This window comes from Aquarana catesbeiana, linkage group LG05 (genome assembly GCF_042186555.1).
Source record: "Aquarana catesbeiana isolate 2022-GZ linkage group LG05, ASM4218655v1, whole genome shotgun sequence".
Lineage (NCBI taxonomy): Eukaryota > Metazoa > Chordata > Amphibia > Anura > Ranidae > Aquarana > Aquarana catesbeiana.
In genome coordinates, this window is record NC_133328.1 from 430218102 (window position 1) to 430234008 (window position 15907).

General features: G+C 40.6%; 1 protein-coding gene across 1 annotated transcript in view; it reads left to right on the forward strand.

The window, feature by feature from the left end:
* Positions 1-9102, forward strand: part of CYB5A (cytochrome b5 type A) — a 49640-nt gene extending 40538 nt beyond the window's left edge. Inside the window, exons 4-5 of the mRNA XM_073631251.1 lie at positions 382-416; positions 3581-9102. Of these exons, the coding sequence (XP_073487352.1) occupies positions 382-416; positions 3581-3662 (117 nt within the window). The 3' untranslated portion in view covers positions 3663-9102. The remainder of the gene's footprint in view (positions 1-381; positions 417-3580) is intronic.
* Positions 9103-15907: the final 6805 nt, after the last annotated feature.

The following is a 15907-nucleotide window of genomic DNA, read 5'->3' on the forward strand; positions in this document are numbered from 1 at the left end:
TTGAGTCATTGACCTGTAACAAGTGTACAAATCAAAAAAATACTGCAACTACCTTCCCCAGGTCAATGACTAACAAAATCCAAAGATCAACATGACAGATCATTAGCATTTCTAGATGAAGGTTGACAGTGGTGAACTGAGCATTTCTTTTAGCACAGGTTTTCTTTAGCACGTGTAGACAAATGTGTATATATTTAACCTATTATATAGTGTAAGTAACTGTGTCATTATTATTATTATTATTATTATTATTATTATTATTTTATTTATTTTTATGAATACTCAGAATTATGGAGAAGCACTGTGCAAGCCAGAAATTTTGTAAAAACAAAAATGGCATTTGTAGTAATAGTATGCATTGATTTTTTTTTTTTCTCCTAGGAAACCTATATTACTACTACTGAATCCGATTCCAGGTATTTATATTGTTTTGCCTTTTACCCCAGATGTCCACAATCTGTAGATTCTCTGGTGCTGTTGGTCTCTGTGCCATGAACACATTACAGTGATCTACATTGCAGCTGGAAATGAGGAGGGCATACATGTGCATGCTCCCCTTAATGATGCCCACTTAAAATGGATATAAACCCTCACATATACCCAGTGAAGTTAGTAGCCTCAGATGATACAGAGATGAAGCAAATCCTCCTACATATGTTTTACTTGTTTATCTGTAGTATTCTCTTCTCTACTCCTGTTCAAAAGTGCAGCGCGTGTTAAAAATCTTTCTTCATCTATCTCGGCACAGAGGAGGTGGCAGAAAGACTGCAGTTACAGTGTGTGAGAGCTGATTGGAGGAAAGGCACACCCCCCTCACACACAGCAGAAGAACCGTTTTGTTAATAGACAAGCTCCGTTCTGAGCTACCCCCCCCCCAACACATATTTATCTCTTGTGTCGGCCAACTTGTCAGAAGTGGTGATAACAGAGGAACAAAGCACCAGAGAGAAACGACACTTTGGAGAGAGATAAGTAAATACTACAGATGTATGTGCCTTGCTCAGATTTTCACGATCAGGCCTTTTTCTGACACTTGTTTTTTACAAGTAAAAATAGTATTTTTTTGCTAGAAGTCTACTTGAAACCCCCAAACATTATATATTAGCAGAAACCCTAGAGAATAAAATGGCGGTCGTTGCAATTATTTTATGTCACACGGTTTTTGCACAGCGGTTTTTCAATTTTTTTTTGTTTTATTTTTTTTTAGGAAAAATAACACTAATGAATTAAAAAAAAAATCAAGAATGAATATATCCCAATTTTTTTTTTTTTTTTTTTTTGTACAACATGACAGGTGATGTTACTCAGAGTAAATAGATACCTACCATGTCATGATTTAAAATTGCTTGCGCTCGTTGAATGGTTCCAAACTACGGTACCTCAAAATCTTTGTAGGCGACACTTTAAAAATGTCTACAGGTTACCGCTTTAGAGTTACAGAGGTCTAGTGCTACAATTCATTCTGTCGCTCAACTGTTTGCGGCGATGCCTCATGTGTGGTGTGAACACAGTTTACATATGTGGGCATGACCTACGTATATGCATTCACTACTGCACATGGGACGGGGGTGTGCTTTTTTTTTTTTTTTTTTTTTTTTGTTTACACCACTTCAGCCCTAAAAGGATTTGCCCCCTTTAATGACCAGGCCGTTTTTTTGCGATGCTGACAATTGCGTGGTCGTGCGACGTTGTACCCAAACAAAATTGACGTCCTTTTTTCCACAAATAAAGCTTTCTTTTGGTGGTATTTGATCACCTCTGCTTTTTGTTTTTTTGTTTTTTTTTTCTTCTATAAACCAGCAGAGTGATGATTTTGAAAGAAACTATTTTTATAACTTTTTGCTATAATACATATCAAATATCTAAAACAAATTTATTTATCAGTTTAGGCTGATATATATTCTTCTACATATTTTTGGTTAAAAATCGCAATAGGCCTATATTGATTGGTTTGCGCAAAAGGTATAGCGTCCACAATATAGGGGATAGATTTATGGCTTTTTATTTTTTTATTTTTTTTTACTAGTAATGGCGATCTGTGATTTTTAGCCGGACTGCGACATTGCGGTGGATGGATCAGCCACTTTTGACACTATCTTGTGACCATTGACGTTTATACAGTGGTCAGTGCTATAAATCAAAGGGGTTACATGTGTTCCCTAGGTGTGTTCTAACTGTAGGGGGGTGGGCTGTCAAAGATGTGACAGATCACTGTTCACTGGGAACAGTAGATCCCTGTCATGTCGCCTGTCAGAACGGGGAATCACCTTGTTTACAAAGGCAGTTCCCCATGCTGCCTCTGTAATGGGCAATCCTCAGCGAGCACGCTCAGCCGTACAGCTATGGTGATTTACACAGGAGAGCTTACCTGCCACTGTATAACGATGACGGCTGGTCGCCAAGCGGTTAATTTTTATTTTTTTATATATTTATTTTTATTTTTTTTACACTGTCCCTTTTAAAAAAAAAAAAAAAAGTTTTGATCACTTTTATTGCTATCGCAAGGAGTGTAAACATCCCTTGCGATAACAATACAGCATGACAGGTCCTCTTTATGAAGAGATCTGGGGTCTAAATTTTCTCCTAACTTTTTTTTTTTTTTTTTGCTGCTTTTAAAAGGATCTTTTGCTTAAAAGGAAAAAAAAAAAAAAAAAAACACGTTTACATGGCCTGAGAACCATGTTGCTTCGATCTTCCAAGAGCATAGAGCTGAGTGGAGGCCATCTTGCCATTGCTTATCTCTGACAAGCCACCGCTGGCATCGGATGTATGGCTGAACTCGCATTGGATTCACACAGAAAATAGTGCTGGGAGTAGTTTTTTTTTTTTTTTTTTTTTTTTTTTTTCCCCGCACTAGAATCGGATCGCATTGGTTTTCTCACCTATGCCATCCAATTCCTGTGTGAGTTCACAGATCTCACTGCGATCTGTGAACTAAACTGGGGGTGTAAGTTAATGACACTCGCACCGGTTCACAGACAGCAGTGTGAACTGCCTATGGGAGAGGAGTGATGCTGGGAACCGGTGCTTGTTCCCGCATCGCACTAGTGTGAACCCAGGGTAAAGGTGGGCTCTGTGGGGAAGATTTACGAAAACTGGAGTGCAAAATCTGGTGCAGCTGTGCACGATGGCCAATTGGCTTCTAATTGATTTGGTTTCCATGCAGAGCTACACAACATTTGGCATTCTCCAGTTTTAGTGAATAACCCCCTTTAAGTCCCAGTATGGTTAGAATTTAGGTCAAGGTGTATTGGGTTTCTTTTCTTTCAATAGTGAAAGGATGGGATAGATAGGCTCAGTGCCTTACTCCATTTTCATCTGTATTAACAGAATTATCCCTGTATGTTCAACTAAAGTCCACAAGTATAATAATGAAGACATTTTGTATTGTACAGTATCCAATGTAGGATGTCTAATAGCAAACATAAAGGCAGTTCTAAAGTTCTGAAGGTCATGAGATCTTGGCTCATTAGAATGAATGAAACATCCTGACTTTCTACTGTATGGTTACAAAACCAGCAGGTTTAGCATGTTTGAGTTTAACAGCTGATAACTTTTTTTTTTTTTTTTCTCCTTTCAGTTGGTGGAGTAACTGGATCATTCCCAGCATATCAGCTGCTATTGTTGCCTTAATGTATCGTTTTTACATGGCAGAAGAATAAGATATTCAACAAGAATTGTGGAAGAAATGCTATTTCCAACCTGAAAAATAAGATCATCATTTTACGATGGCAAAATCCGATGTAGTGTATGAACTGTGCCAACCAAGTCCATCTCCTGCTGTTTCTCATTGAATCCTTTACATTAAAGTTAACCTGCAGCCTATTTTAAACTTGGTAAAAAAAATAGAAAATAGAAAGTCTTTTCTAAAGCAGTCACCACAAGATACGCACTATTTGCTTTATAAGTCAGAAGGGCATTCTCTTTGCCTTCCTCTGATTTTAGCTGTACTTTGTTACTGGGGCCTGGAGTTTCCTGATTTCATGGATAAGCTCCAGCTACTGGCAGTCCCATTGGACAGTGAAATTGTAGTACAGATTGTCAAAGTCATGGATAGTCAGGCCCCAGTAACAAAGCAAAACTACATCAGAGTGGTATAGAAGAGGAGCTTCTGAACACTAAAAAGCAAGCATCTTGTGATTTCTACACCTATGCAGGACTTTTACCTTTTAAATTGCATTAAAGGGAGTATAGATAATAAATTACAGTTAAGACATCCGAGCCATTAATAACTTTTATATGTACTTATAGGTGTCCTGACAACAAACTACAAAGCGTCACATGTTTTTGTTTTGCTCTTTCTCAGCTCTCCATTTTCTATACTTTTCCTTAAAAGAAATTGCCATTGCTGACCTTTCTTTCTGAAAATGCTAGTTCCCCAATGTCCTGCTAATACAGTTGCTTCAGAACTTTGAGTCCCGAACAGTCAGACACTATGACTTTACTCAGACTGCCATCATCTGCATACACTTTCCAAGTCAGTGACCTTTAATTTATTGAAGCCAGAGACAGCCAGGCAACTAGCATTATCAGATCAAAGCCAGCATTAGTGGTATCCATATTTGAATCCCATGCACACTGTTCTCCTTTATTGTATAATAATCTAATCATCTGACCTCTCCCGAGTGTGGAACCCATGTGCTTGAGGGCAAATTTGAGAAATACCGCTTTTCCAATCTCCATATCTGCAGTGTGCCCTCCTCATTTATACTGTATATTGAGGGCTTTGGCTTTTAAAGGAAAGGTTATAGTAGATGTACAATAACCTGGAACAGTTTTTTTTTTTTTTTTAACTGAGTTTATTGAGAATACACCGCAAATAGAGATATATTCAGAAAAAAGGACATCACATTAAGCATAGGTAAAGACTGGTATTGGGCAACATAATAAACGATATGCACAATGTGATTATGAGAATAAACCTACAATTGGCTGATGGGCCCAAATGAACAGGTTTGTTTACTGTCATTGGATTTGTATGGATGAGTTCTGAATGGATGCTGGGGTTAATGCAATTTACATTCACCTTTACCCTAAGGTTTGGTTCACATTGCCCCGACTTGGGATCTGACTTGTGAGACCCCCAAGTCGCGTGACATGTTAAAACCCATGTTAGTCAATAAGAGCTGTCTTAATTGGCACTACTGAAGTCGCTCCGACTTTAGAAAAGGTTCCTGTACTACTTCAAGACGACTTCTATCTGACTTGTGCTCATAGACTTTAATGGAAGTCGCCTCCAAGTCAGATCCTCATCTATATTGATGTGATTTGGATCCGACATTGCAGGAAGATTACCCAGGCATTCCCTGAAAGTTGCTTCAAAGTCGCATTAAGTAGTACTCAAGTCACCTGGCAAAGTCGCACCATAAGTAGCATGACTTTCAGGTCACCGCAGTGTGAACCAAGCCTAAAGGGAGGATGAAGGATATGGTAGCTGTTACCGCTGACTTAATTTTTAATGCCTAGGAACCTGGAACAAACACTTTAGCCAGAAGGTTGGAAAAGATTGAACTTGCACCCTGCGTTCTTGTTCTAGGTGAAGTGCTAAATGGGTAGTGATGCCAGATCAGCAGGACAACCTGTTTTAAAAATAAGTCAGCAGTAGCTGCTCTTATTCTTCTGTCCTTGCAAATTTTGGATTCTTGTTCTGAAATAGAGGTTGATTGTTATCAACCAATTGTATTAATGGTATGACCATTTCAGTGAACCTTTACAACATTCCCCTATGAAAACTACTATTTTATTTAGCAGATTGATAGGTGATCATAGACACCACATCCTTTTCAGAGAACCATATCAATGTTTTAATCACTGGGACTTTTCAGGTACCAGAAGTGGACTAATGAAACTTATGTAAAACTCCTATTTTTTTTGTTAGTGTTGTATCCATATAATTTTTATTTAATTATCTAGCTAAAAAAAAAAAAAAAAAGTCTATATCATATGGCGTTAACACATAATGGCACAAAAGCTAAAAATATTCTTGACGTAGAAGTCAGAGGGCTAGACGGGGATAAATGCAAGCTGAACTTTACATCCTTTTATTTTATTCATTGTATTTATGCTGTATGATATGGATGTTTATAAATCTCAATTTTTTTTTTTTTTTTTTTTGAGTTTAGTCTGGCACCTAAAAAGCCCAGTGATTAAAAAAGAATAAAACATTGATTTACATCTTGTTCATGAACTAGAGACTGAAGGCATGATTTATTTTAGTAAGCGTTTGGGCACCATTTTTGTATCTTGCTTGGGGGGGGGGGGGGGGGGGGAGTTTGTGTACACACACTCACTCATAGTTCAAAGCTGAACTCCATGTATAGCAAAAATCCTCCCTTGTAGTGGGGCTGCCACCCTACTGTAAAGCACAAATGCTTATTTTCATATAGGGGACAGGGAAAAGCAGTTTACTTACCCTGATCCTCTGTTCACACATGCTCATCTGTGCTGCAAGACCGGTCTGTTCTCCCCTATGGCAGTTGGGTGCCCCTGCCATCATCAAGGCCAATACACGACCAAGAAGCTCTGCATTGGACATGAGGATGCCAAGGAGTAGTCCACTGCCATTGCAAAGGGGGGCACCGATTTGCCAGGGGAGTGATGGATCTGGTAAATCTGCTTTTCTTGTCCCCTAGGCCTAAACAAGTATTTAATCAATCATTGCAGTGCAGGGACAGCCCCACTGCAAGGGAGGATTTTTACTTTAACTGGAGTTGGACTTTAAAGGACATTTGGCAGTAGGGAACAGGCTTATTTGTTATTTGTAGGCTTTTTTTTTTTTTTTTTTTTTTTTTTTACATGAAGAGGAAAACTCAGGTCTAGATACTTGTTCTACAAAATCAATCTGATTCGGGGCCTGGAAATAGGAATGAAAATCACATTGTATGCCTATACATATTTGACAACATCCTTCCATCTTTAAAGTGATTGCAAAGTCTCGTGCTTTTTTCTTTTTTGTTATTTAAAAAAAAATAATGTGTATACTTACCTGCTCTGTGCAGTGGTTTTGCACACGGCAGCCCAGATCCTCCAATTCTCGGGTGCCTCTTTGCTGCTCCTGGCTCCTTCCTTCTGACGAGTGCCCCCACAGCAAGCAGCTTGCTATAGGGGCACCTAAACCGAGCTGCAGCTCCGTGTGTTCATTCAGACATGGAGCTGCCGTTTGGCCCCGCCCCCTCTCTCTCCTGATTGGCTAACTGACTTTGATGGCGTGGGAGCCAATGGTGCCGCTGCTGTCTCAGCCAATCAGTAGGGAGAGTCCCGGACGGCCGAGTGGCTTGTGGACATTGCTGGATAGAGATGGGATAAGTATTAGGGGGTGCTAGGGCGGCTGCTGCACACAGAAGGCTTTTTATCCTAATGCATAGAATGCATTGAGATAACAAAAACCTTTTGCCTTTACAACTCCTTTTAATATTAAACGTATTCATTACATCTACATCAAATTACACCAGTTAGTATTCAAGGTTACCTTTTGGTGAAGTTTTTGTGATCCTAAATAAAAAGTAATGTTTTGTATATAGTTTTCCTCGATCACTGAGTTTTTGTTCTATGCACAGACATATTGAGGTACATTGTTAGTATGGATTTCATGCCTATCCAGCTAGGAAGTATACTCGGGTGTCATGTAAAAATAAAGCCTGTAAGTTGGAACCAAAAAAATTGTACTTAAAAGAAATACCTCACAAATCTCTGTAAGAGCACCAGTTCTTACTACTTGCATAGTAAAGTACACTTGTATGTTTCCATTGTTCTTGGATATCAGCTATTCCTGGATAACTAATATGTTTGTTGACAAGCTGTGGGCTTGTCAGTTGGTGAATGCAGCTTTCTTTAGACATCCTTTGAGAAACTTGGAAGACCTTCAGAATTCAATACCAGGTTCCATTAGCCTCCCTCTAACATGCATTTGGCCTGCTGCAAGATGCGTTGACCTTTTTTTTTAGAATTTTGTATAGGAAGAAAAGCTTTGAAAAGTTTTGATGCAAACAAATGCCCTGCAGTGCCTTTCATAGTACCACATTCACACCAAGAGTCCAGTTCTGTATCCTTCTACCTAATAGTACCGATCCAATGGAAATGGTGCCCAGATGTAGCGGTTTTGGTGCATCTGACATAGAGTGCAGTGATTGGTGTTCTCTTTATTGGCCCTTTTACCACGCAAAAACCTCAGGTCATTTTTGAACTGATTTTTCAATGGTGATATGTGAACAAAGCATTACCGATTTTGCCCTGTTATAGAGATCTAGATAGATCTATCTCTCTCTATCTAATATTTTTTTTATATATTATGATTGTTGAAGAAATGCAGTTTCCTGCTATATTCATTTCCAATAAAGCTGTAATTTGAATACGCCTGTAAAAACTATTAAAAGCTCTTTCACATTCAAAAAACCTGTTTTTTGATGGCCTTGTCTTTTTAGTTTGCTGAATTTGAGTCTTGGTCCAATTAACATTCCTTTGTCTGGCTTTATATCATTTAAGAAGTAAAGTGTCAGTCTGTCCAAGAACGATCATTTTTAGTTGTAGGTGGATCTGCCTGCCCATTGTAAAGTTGTGGCGGTTCTCACTTATTCTGTTGCATTCTTTAAAATCTAAAACCAAGTACAAATCAAACAGGGAGAATTGGACTCCTCATAACTGCTGTAATAGTTTGTTTTGTTGGAAACTGCTTAAGCCATACGTAAATAAATCTAAAAACCTAAAATCTGTTAGTATGTTGTAGGTTATTAGACAAGGATGCTTTAGCAAAAAAATAGGGAAAGTATTGTTTTCATGGCATTTCTTTCTATTAAATATAATTTTGTAATGCAGCAGCATGTCTTTTTATAATTCTCTTTTTTTTTTTAAACCTTTTTTTTATATACATAATTTCCTCCTTGACCAAAATTGTATACAATAAATAGTAAAAAATGTGAATTAGCCTGTTTTACATGAAACATACATATCCATTGGATACTAACGACACGTCATTTTTTTGGAATGTATTGATTTGTGGTTACTGTCTTTGCTAATTGTGTTTTAAACATTTTCTACCTATGGATACTTGAGAAGCAGGCTTTTAAACCGGTCTAATAAATGAAAAACATGTTTAACCTCCTGAAACCTTTTCTTTTCACTAGTTTGTTTTGATTGTGTGTAATATGACTAATGTTTAATTTGCTGAAAATCAGTTTGCATTTTTTATAATATAGACCAGAACCAATAGAACTTTGGTTTCTGTGGAAAATATTACTTTTAAAGTGAAATTCCACTAACTATGGCTAAAAATGCTACCTGTACTGCCTAACCTGTGTAAAAAAAAAAAAAATCTGTATACTTATTCTTTTTGGTACAATCTGGACAAGTGACATGATCCTCTGTGTCAGCTGCAGGGGAGACGAGGTAGCACAACAGCGCATGGAAATTCTGAGATCTGGCATCACTTAAGCTTTCATATCCCAGCTCTTGCTGATACTCCCTCTTCTCCCTTGCAGCTACAGCTCATTGACACAGAGGAACAAGAGCTGTATGATCACATGACTGGACCAGCGCAAACTTAAAAATATGTAGTATACCAAGGGTAGGCAGGATAGATAGGAGGGAGAGGAGAGAACATTTTTAAACAGTGTTAGACAGGATTTCCACTTTAAAGGAAGTTTGTGTGTAAATATACAGTATCTCACAAAAGTGACACCCTCACATTTTTTGTAATTGTCTTTTTATGTGACAAGACTGAACAAATGACACTTTGCCACAATGTAAAGTAGTCAGTGTACAGCTTGTATAACAGTGTCAATTTGCTGCCTCAAAATAACTCAACACACAGGCATGAATGTCTAAGCCGATGGCAACAAAAGTAAGTACACCCCTAATTGGAAATGTCCACATTGAGCCCAATTAGCCATTTTCCCTCCCCGCTGTAATGTGACTGGTTGGGGTATAAGAAGAGTGCCAAAATCCTAAAACTGAGCCGCAGCACTATTAAACCGCTGACCATACAGCGGTTTAACAGGACAGGTTCCATTTAGAACAGGCCTTGCCATGGTCAACCAAAGAAGTTAAGGGCACGTGCTAAGTGTCATATCCAGAGGTTGTCTTTGGGAAATAGACAAACGAGTGCTGCCCGCATTGCTGTAGAGGTTGAAGTGGTGTGGGGGGGGGGTCAGCTAATCCGTGCTCAGACCATATGCTGCACACTACATTAAATTGGTCTGCATGGCTGTCCTCCCAGGAGGAAGCCCCCCAGTTTGCTGAAGACAAGCAGACTAAGGATATGGATTACAGGAACCATGTCCTGCGGTCCGATGAGACCAAGATAAACATATTGGGTTCAGATGATGCCAAGCATGTTTGGCGGCAACCAGATGAGGAGTACAAAGACAAGTGTGCCTTGCCTACAGTCAAGCATGGTGGTGGGAGTATCATGGTCTGGGGCTGCATGAGTGCTGCTGGCACTGGGGAGCTACAGTTCATTGAGGGAACCATGAATGCCAACATATACAGTACTGTGACATACTGAGGCAGAGCATGATCCCCCTCCCATCAGGGACTGGACCACAGGGCTGTATTCCAACATAACGACCCCAAACACACCTCCAAGACGACCACTTGTTAAAGAAGCTGAGGGTGAAGGTGATGGACTGGCCAATCCTGTCTCTAGACCTAAACCCTATTGAGCATATGTGGGGCATCCTCAAACAGAAGGTAGAGGAGCGCAAGGTCTCTAACATCCACCAGCTCTGTGATTTCGTCATGGAGGAGTGGAAGAGGACTCCAGTGGTCACCTGTGAAGCTCTGGAGAACTCCATGCCCAAGAGGGTTAAGGCAGTGCTGGAAAATAATGGTGGCCACACAACATATTGACACTTTGGGATCAATTTGGACATTTTCATTAAGGGGTGTACTCACTTTTGTTGCCAGATATTAAAGGAGAAGTATGGGATGGGTTAAATAACTAGTACATATTACATTAATCACATATCAGCTATTTTTTTTCCTACCTCTTTTAGTTTTTACAGCATGTACACATTCCTTGAGCTGGCAAAAACGGTCCATTTTCTGTTAGAAAAGTTCTCAGGGGGTGTATACAACTTCACCAACACACCCCCTGCCTCTGTCCCCCCCCTACCCTGAGAGATGTGGCGTGGCTGTGAACGAGCACGTTGGTCACATGGTTCTGTTTCCATAGTAATAGGACCTCATACAGGAAACAGAAGCTGACTGCTTGGCCAAATGGTAAACAGATGGTAAACATAAAACACTCAGAGCTCTTCCTCCTCACATACACAGTGTACACAGAGATACAGCTTAGACCTGCTCACTGTTTACACAGACAAAGCCTTGATATGCACACTGTATATACAGATAGCCTGCATGTGTGTGGAGACTGTATAACTGACTGGTATGCTTGCTGCAGCTCCCACATAAAATCAGAGAATACCAGTCAGTTATACAGTCTCCACACACACGCAGGCTATCTGTATATACAGTGTGCATATCAAGGCTTTGTCTGTGTAAACAGTGAGCAGGTCTAAGCTGTATCTCTGTGTACACTGTGTATATTCCAGGCTGTTTGTCAGGTAATTCTGTAACAAGTGTGCGCTATGCGGGGAGGAGGAGAAATGTGTGTCCCGCCAAAGCAGTGACCTTTGTCCTACTGACCTCTGGACTGCTGAACTCTGTCTTCTGCCCTACTGACCCCTGTGCTTTGCCCTAATGATCGCTGCCCTCTGGACTGCTGACCTCTGCCCTCTAGCCTGCTGCCCTCTGGACTGCTGACCTCTGCCCTCTAGCCTGCTGACCTCTGGACTGCTGACCTCTGCCCTCTAGCCTGCTGCCCTCTGGGCACGCCTAGGGCACACACGTGTATGTAAACATAAATTCTGCTACACATGGTTGGGTATGTATGAAACCTAAGGACTTCACACAAACAAGAACTATACATACAATCCTTGCAGACATACTGCATTCTGATCCATGCATTGGTCATGTATGGATGTACACTCCGATTGTAGATCCGTGCAGGTCAGTGAAGCTGGCCACCTGTCATTGATTTGAACAGGCTGCCTGCATATGGCTGCAGGAAACACCTGTAAATCCCATGTGGGTGAAGACAACCCTTCACATGGGTGTACTTAAGCTTACACTCGTGTAAGCCCTGGTTCACACTGATGCGATTTGACATGTCAAATTGCCGGCAATGGCAGCGTCCGAATTGGTGCGATGCCACATTTGCGGCACCGCAACAATTCGCAAAGTAGTTTCTGTACTACTTTTGGTGATTTCAGGGTGTGATTACCTTTGGCATCTGCGCAGAAGCCCGCACAGATGTCTCTGAAATTGCCCCCGAAGTGACATGTGCAGGGCTTTTTTTTCAGGGGGAATGTGAGGGAACACAGTTCTGGCACCTCCAGCACCAAATTTATGTAATGGCAAGGGGTGCTGGGGATGTGCTGGAGGGTCTATTGGTGATTGCTGCTGGCGGATCTATAGTCTATAGCGACTACGCTGGTGGGGTTCTGTTTTTGTGCGGAGGTCTATTGTTTTATATTCCTGGGGGATCCGTTGTTGCTGAGAGGAATCTACTGTTTAGAGAGATGTCTATTGTTGCTGGCTGCTGGAGGGTCTATTGATGCTGGTTGCTGGGAAATCTGTTGTTGCTGCTGGGTGTCTATTGTTGCTGGGGTGGATTTTTGTTGCGGGGGGCATTGTTGTGTGAGGGAACTATTGTTGCTGGCTGCAGGGGATCTATTTTGCTGCTAACAAATTCTATACAAATTACTTAGCGCCACAGAATGATACTTGGTTCTGTATTCTCTAAAAGGGGCGGTACTGGGAGGTGGGTAGGGGGTGGAACCAAGGGACGGTGCTCGGAGGTGGGTAGGGCGTGGAGACAAGGGGTGACTTAGAAGGGGGGAGTTCCTGCATCTATTCTCTGAGAAAAAAGCCTTGGACATGTGGGAATTAAATTGTGCGAGGTCAGTGTGGGCAGTCAGTGTGTCCCGAAGAAGCATTGTTTCCCCATGAAACGCATTGATGTCACTCCCTCTCCTTTTGAACGTCTGACACTCCGTGCACCTTCCACCATTGTCGGGGATCCTCCGCACGGACAACTTTAGGCAAGTAGGTGCGGGACAATGGCACTTTGGGTCACCACATCCAGTGGCTATCCATAAGCCTACCATCTCTGACGTGGTTATGGAGTTACTCCCCATTCAGCCTGGGTGATGGAACTCCTGATACGGCATATGCAGTGACGAGCTCAATAGGAAATGGTAGGAAAGTTAGGTGATCCCTCGCTCAGCTGTACTGATATCCAGTCCAGTGGACACTATTGTTACCTTCATCCCTGTGGACAACAGATAACCGAGCACAGCAGATTATGGTAACATCTATCATCTGCAGAGCATCTACCTTTTTATCTGGGTAACATACACTACAACATTTGTATACCTATTGCCGATTGTGCTCTATTTGCTGAAATTATCTTGACTTTATGCTTGATTGTCATGATGTCAGTTTTTCTATTTGCTTTCTGAATCTCTGCAAAGATCAGTATTGATAAGGTGGCACTTTACTTACATTCCTTACCTTTCCTGCCGTATGTCCCCAATAACCATAGACTGCAGATTCTGACCTTTGATTTTTGATTTTCGGTTCTTTTTGATTGAATTTTTTGGTCTTGGTATGTGCAGGCTCCTGCCCCTCCTCAATACTCTCCTATAAGGACTGCCTGGCCCCGCAGTGTTTGCTGCCACATTGCACATTTATTTTATAGTGCTTTTTATGGCTTATACTATGGTACACGTGCAGTGAAGACGTTCCCTTATTTGTTTGCTAGTCTGTCTGTATTTGTCTATCGATAACATTGTCATTAGATTGTGAATGGTGGAGGTTGTAATGATTTTATGCTTCTGTGTATTTGGATATTTTTATCAAACATTTAATACATTCATTTTCCAATGTTTCTGATATATTATTTGCATTTATTCTACAGTATATGTCTGTGGCTCTGTATGCGGCATCTTCTTCTATGCTTATCTTTCCTTGGTATAGATTTGTGTTTTCCCGCAGTCAGTGTGAACCTAGGCTAAAGGTCAGTTTTTTTTACCTGCAGGGAATGAGCAGGGTTTCCATGCAGACAGGCGGTCCCATTACTGTCTACTGTGATGCAGCAACTGCACAGATACAGCTCAAACAAATTAATGTGTATGCACTAGGAAAATAAGCTAATACGTGATAAAAATTAAATAAAATAAAATAAATAGAATCAAAATAAATTAACAAATACAATATTGCAAAATCTATAAATCACAGTGATAAAATATTCAATATTAAATGCTATAAGCAATAATCAGTGCCAATCGCCTGTGAAAAAAATATAACTAAATATATAAATCAACATGCAACATGCAAAATGTGGAAAGTCCAGGTGCTAATTAGTATAATAATGAAGTGTCCAACAATTCAGTTCAAATCGATTCATAAAAAATATATATAAAAATATAAAGTGCAAAAATTAGTGTCCAGAAGAGTAGGCATTCCTCATGCTCTTCCTATATGGTGTGCAAACAACGGCATGCTTCAGTGCCCTCCAGTGACTCCCAATTGCTCATGCGCTCACCTCTGAGCGTGTGACACAGTGGTTAAACAGTGTCTAAACACGCATTGGAGCCACTCCTGGGCTCATACAGGGTCTGCTGGTAATGATCTGCACCTCGCTCAGATAAACGTCAATGGCAACATGTATAAGAAAGAAGGACACCCGAATTCTTCAGCGTAACTGAGCAAATAAACTGCTTACCAGAAAGAAGATCAAAAGAGGCATAATTACCACCAATGCTGAAGAGGTCCGGGACAGCTGATCTGAAGATTGGAAAATATATCCGGCAGCTAATCCTCCAATGCAGCAGGTGATAGAGTTACTCCAATTGTGCGGTAAAGCAGGAAGAAAAAGAAGGGACATCTAAGAGCGTTCCATATAGCTAAGTGTAAATTTATTTATAAATCGTGGTACAATCCATAAAAGAGCGCATATAGAAAGCGCTGTTTAAAAACAAAGGACACCAACAAACGGAGATGGAACAGACTGTTCGCGTCCGAACAGCTGTGAAAAGATGACAGCGGGTGACGTGAGACTCCGCCCCCGTACGCGGCGTTACGTCCAATGGACTTCGTGTGCCGGATGTCTTTTACTGTGATGTAAGTGGATAAATGCACCTGTAATTTATTAAATGCAACTGGTTCTAACCTAGAGGTGCCTGTTATCTCTTTTTTTACATATTCTGGAGTCTGCTCTCAACTTCCCTCTGAAGGCTTGCCCTGGTGTATGGACTTGTTGCTAATTACATACAGGTCTTTTCTCTTTGCCCCATATCCCCTTCATTTTTAGTCTCTACCCCTTTCCATTTATGTAAAAAACTCCATAAGGACAAAATTGATGGACGTTTTTATTGTGCATACCAAGTGTCACCGCCACTATCCCCTATGTTTTTTATGTATATATACGTGATCCCACGCAGCGTGACTGCCCTGTAGCAGTACAACTGCTATGGGATGGTGGGCAAGTGGTTAAAAAGATGGCTACATCAAACACCTGTCTATCCCATCCTAGGCAGATGTACATGCAAGAATATGTATGGAGATCTGTGCACCTGTCAGCCTAGAATTGAGTTCAACAGTCAACTGCATGGAACACCTCTCCATTCCAGGGCACATCAACATGGCCAAATACTCTATATTTGTGTAGCTGCATGCAGCTCTGTCCATGTCTGAGGAGCTCTGGGTTTTAGTTTGATGGAGATGTGAATGGCAGGTTTCCATTCGAATAGATAGTCAATAAAAGGATTGATTCCCAATGTTAGCTCTGATTTCATTTTATTTTACTATACCAGTAATGCATGGAATTCCTGTGTGCTGTAAATACCAA